Here is a 5031-nt window from a genome sequence, read left to right as displayed (position 1 = left end):
AATAATCAGTATTGTGGCGCGAGTCCCCTGTGGCACATCACAGTATGAAACCCTGCCGGCACATTATGGTGTCACACCCCGGCCGTGTATTGTGTAACCTAGCTGTGGGTTCATAGCTCTTCTTGGGTCGCTCATTTGTCATTTCTAATACATTTCGTGTTATTTTTGATATTGAAATGTTATCGACGCAGAAGTAGTTATTACTAATTTTCATACCTGGATTAAAATGTTTTATTTGCTAAGTCTGCCCCATTCTCTACGCATCACACAATATACGTAACACGCAGATGTTACCACCAAGATGGCTCCCATCACCGACCATGTATTGTTGTGTAAATACGTGATGACGTAGTACGTTGGCAGTGTGTGACTTTATTAGACGAAATGTTACGATGTAGATGTCGACTAATGCTTCGATACCTGCTAACCATTATCACACTGACATTATTAATAACAATTCTTACATCAAGGAATGTTACCAATATAGGAAACAACCGGTGAGTGAATGTTTCAATCATACTATGACCGACAGTTAAAATTATAGTTCATGTCTGTTCTACCAATCAAGGATATGTTTAACTATTATTTTATATTTCCTTTCTAGTGGCTGGAACTCTGAGTTCGAAAAGGTTGCCAACTTCACGAGTACAGGCGCAGCCTATTTTGAACGACACTTTAATCACGGCCGTCGAATCCTACCTAATTTTTATACAAGTCGTGATTACCAAAACGACCGAAGATGGCCGCCCGATGATCACTATAGAAACGGTAGTATTGTGTATTTACATCACCACAAAGCCGCCGGCAGTACCGTTAGGACATGCATCAGTAACATGAAACCTTCAATATCGTTAAAAACTGTCTCTCATGAGTCGTACTCGCAGATATTCCAGTCTTTAAAATCAAATGATAGTTTTGTGTTTGACATGTATGTTGGGGGATATACATACGGAATTTGCGATTACATCTCAAATCGCCGCCCTTGCTCATACTTCACAGTTCTAAGACACCCCTTTGACCGCGTCATATCGGCATATGAGTATTGTAAACGTTATACACAAGACCACATATGCTGGGGTAAATCGGCGAAAACAATGTCTCTAAAAGATTGGGTGAATTTTCACAGCAGTTTTTTCTTCTATCAGTTGCTCTTCCAGTCTGAATTTTGTGAGAACAAAGGGTACTACGTAGCTCGTCAACTCTCAAACTCTGGTAGATTGTTGCCATGTTGGTACGTACAGCGGTTAATAATTGATAGCAAAACTAGTAATGACGTCAAAACCTTTTTATTAGATTATATACTAGATCATTTGGAACAAATGTTTGCTGTCATTGGTCTAGTGGAGCAGTTTGAAACTTCGCTGCGTTTATTAGAGGACGTATATGATTTACCGTTCGTCCGGTGTCACTCCATGAAGTTAAAAGACAGTTCTCTTGAAGACAAACGTAGCACTGTGTGGACGATGAAAAGACAACTTGAATCAGACCTAGAGATGACGAATATACTATATTATGACCTGGAAATATACAAAAGATCGCAAAAAATATTTGAAAAACAAAAGCGCGTATTTTATTTACGGGAAGTGGTGTAAGTTGTTTGGATTATTCCTAGCAAGCAATAGTCATTTTCGTTTACATTCACCTGTTATAGACATAACAACTCACGGGGTATTTACCGGTATATACATCTGGTGGCAAAAAGCAAATTTCTATCAAAGGTCAATGAAACTATAATACTAAAAGAACATTGTTTTGTATAATAAAGATACAAAACAGCAGTTAAGTAATAAAATAAAAGATAGTTATGCAGAATTTTGTGAAATTATATTTTTTATGTTTAATATTTTTATAGTTAGGACTTGATTATATAATCTTTTCAAACAGAATAATGTCAATAAAGTATTACTGTTATTGCAATATTTGGGTCGGCAGGTGCTGCTGTCACAGTTCACGACAATTATTTCATAAAATCTATCACTATGTCATGTTTCATTTACTTCCTCTGCAACAAGAGTTCTATGGTGTATATGAAATAATCATATACCATAGAAGTAGTATTGTATGGGGGTCAATCATATACCTGGGAAATCATAATGTCAGTCCCATTCTACATCAGACAGCTAAGAATGTGACGATGAAGCCTAGTTATAATCGTTTGTATAAATTATACGTGTTCATCTGTCGACGGAACCTCGTTAGCTTTGAGACGAGTAGTTCTGTACAGAGAAAGTACCTTATTATATTATGTTAGACGGCAGAAGACAGCAGTGTCATATATGTGTGCACTGTATCTATTGATTAACTAATCTAATAGCTCATGAATTAGCAAATGTACACTGCGGAGTATGGAATATTGAAATTTAATAGTGCTGTACTTTGACCGATAGAAGATCATCATTTGGATCAAATCGAAGAGTAAATCATCAAAATGCCCCAGTTTGTTATATGATAGTGAAGTCTCGAAAACTTACATCGTCAATAAATTAAGCCAAGAAAAGACACTAGTAACTGTTACAAATGATAATCTTAGTCATGAAAAATACATTACAAATGCGAATATTCTTTAGGGGTCTACATAATATTATACATATATATATATCACAATGCATCAAAAGGTGAACCTAACATGTGCTGTGTTCACACGATTAACAATGTGTTCACTGTACCTCAGTTAACATAGTCAACAAAACCCATAGTCCCATATACCAGTAACTCGAGTCGCAATGCCATGATGATGGGGAATTCACATTCAAATCTATAATTGTCTTATGCATTACTTTTACTGATATACAAGGTGATGATGATAGAATTATATTATCATGTGGTCCCAAGCATTTGTTTTTGTAGAGAAATATATGGCACCATCAATCTACTAAATACAAAATTAAATTGCGCACAGAGAACTGAAAACAGACTTCGGCTTTGAAAACTACTTATACGTAGTCAAAAACATCCATCATATGTCGTCAATGACAAAATTGAGGATTAGTGCTCACAGACTACAAATAGAGACTATGAGATATAACAACACAGGTATATCCAACAGAAAGTGTTTATTTTGTGGGAAGAACGCCATAGAGGATAAAGTACATTTTTTGTTAACATGTGATCTTTACACAGGAAAAAAACAAAACTTTATCAGCGATTATCACCCCGACATTTAGCAAAAAATAAAGAAAAACTAAAATATTTTGACAATGATAGCAGAGTCGCATCTATTCAACTCTTCAATCTGCCGTTACAGGTAATTGCAACCAGAATTAGGATAGAGCATTCGAGCCCGTGGACAGTCAGCGTTTCTGGTCAGCGTGCTCGCCATTAAAGAAGAGCGGACCACAGTCATAGGGACTGTGAGCCCCGGACCGACCGACCGACCGTTTTCTCCAACTTACTAGTATTTCACTAAACAGCGCCTTCTATTGACGAAGTTATAACACCTGCAAAAATTCTTCCAAGAATTCCACTTGGTGTACCCTTGGTCGAAATTTAACAATCGATATTTTTTTGCAATAATAGATAAAAGACGCTTATAACCCATATTTATTTGAGTTTTCCACCCATGGTAAAATTATATAATTATGTGAGTTTCTCCTCAATGAGTGACATACGCTGTCACTGTTTAAAGGGCGGTGGTCGTCGTGTCGCGTCCTGTTCGATATGGGACTCATAGCGACGTATACAACGCGTGTAAAATACATTGTTTATTTACATGAAATTCGAACACGCGCTGCGCGACGACCACCGCGCTTTAAGTGTATAAAGTGTTAGGTACACAGCTGCATTGCATACAGTCATAAGTGATTTTTTGTGTTATATGTACTCTTATTCACACTCAAGTATGCCACTATCAAGATATTATCGACTTGATTTGACCTTAATTGCCAATATTTCATTAGTTAATAGTGCTATTTTTTTTTTTTGTAAAATACACACATTGAACTTGCTGGTACGCATATTTTCATATCGATTCTTAAATGTAAAAACCAAGAGACAGTGATGCGCGTTTGGAAATACAGATGATACTTTTTTAAAGTACAGATAAATTACGAACGATCTTTTTTTGTTTATTGGCACTGAGGCTGGTGTCCATGGTCGTGACTGTGATTTACACGAGGTGCAGTCAATTGTGCTGCTCGTCGAAAAAACTGTTCCAATTGCACGAAGATTATTTGAGGCCATTTGAGGGCAGGAAAAACCTTTCCATTTTAGGGGGCAGGGGAAAGTTTGCAATTTCCAAGGACAGGCGAAATTATGTGCATAGTTATCGAACCTTCTATAACCCGCGGACAACCGGTAGGCAGCGCCTACAATGAAAAAAAGTTCGGCAGTCTGTGACATCAAGCTATGTGATATGCATTTTCGATTTGTCCTGTATCACGCCACACTGTGGAGATTCGCATGTTATGCATGTGATAAACTCTCCTTGCATGTGCCAATTTCCCACTTAGTGTTACTCCCATAGTGCACCATTTACGCCATTTCTACCATTAGTGTATCAATTACTACCCCACGATAATTCAAGTGTGCAATTTACTCTTACAATGTGCCATTTACCTTCTTACTTTGTCACTCCCTCAGTGTGTCATTCACTCCCTTGTTTCAATATTTCCCCCAGTTTTCCATATTTACCTATTAGTGTGTAATTAACTCCCTTAGTATGCCATTAATTCCAGTGTCATTTAATCACTTAGTGTTATTCACTCCCCTAGTTATCCATTCTCTTTCTTAGTGTTGTTTACTTCCTTAGTGTCATTTCCTCACTTAGTGTCATTAACATTCTCAGTGTTATTTCCTTCAGTGACATTTACTTCCTTAGCGTGCAATTTACTTACTCACTCTGCCATTTCCTCTCTTAGCATGCCAGTTGTCCCCTTAGTCACGGTTACTCTTTTAGTAACCGTGCCTTATGCTTAGTTCACATCAACGGCGCTTTGATGGAGCTTTGACGGCGCTTTAAAGCGGCGTGCAAAGCGGCACCAAAGCGTAACAAAGCTTGATTAAAGCGTCAGGGTCGTAATAGATCGTGGGAAA

At 37.5% G+C, this 5031-nt stretch overlaps 1 protein-coding gene across 1 annotated transcript; it reads left to right on the top strand.

Annotated features, from left to right (window-relative positions):
• Positions 1-392: 392 nt before the first annotated feature.
• Positions 393-1812, top strand: LOC144355255 (uncharacterized). Its single transcript, XM_078010645.2, has 2 exons — positions 393-497; positions 605-1812. Exons 1-2 carry the CDS (start codon positions 409-411, stop codon positions 1590-1592), a joined length of 1077 nt encoding a protein of 358 aa, XP_077866771.2. The 5' UTR covers positions 393-408; the 3' UTR covers positions 1593-1812.
• Positions 1813-5031: the final 3219 nt, after the last annotated feature.

Source organism: Saccoglossus kowalevskii, chromosome 2, assembly GCF_978046115.1.
Source record: "Saccoglossus kowalevskii chromosome 2, keSacKowa6.1, whole genome shotgun sequence".
Classification (NCBI taxonomy): domain Eukaryota; kingdom Metazoa; phylum Hemichordata; class Enteropneusta; family Harrimaniidae; genus Saccoglossus; species Saccoglossus kowalevskii.
This window is presented reverse-complemented; position numbering and strand designations above follow the sequence as displayed.

What these genes read in the sequence shown, in the direction of transcription:
- LOC144355255 (XM_078010645.2), top strand. Translation starts at nt 409, where the DNA reads ATGCTTCGATACCTGCTAACCATTATCACACTGACATTATTAATAACA. An exon ending in ACCAATATAGGAAACAACCG is followed by an intron (nt 498 to 604) that starts GTGAGTGAATGT and finishes TTTCCTTTCTAG; the next exon opens with TGGCTGGAACTCTGAGTTCG.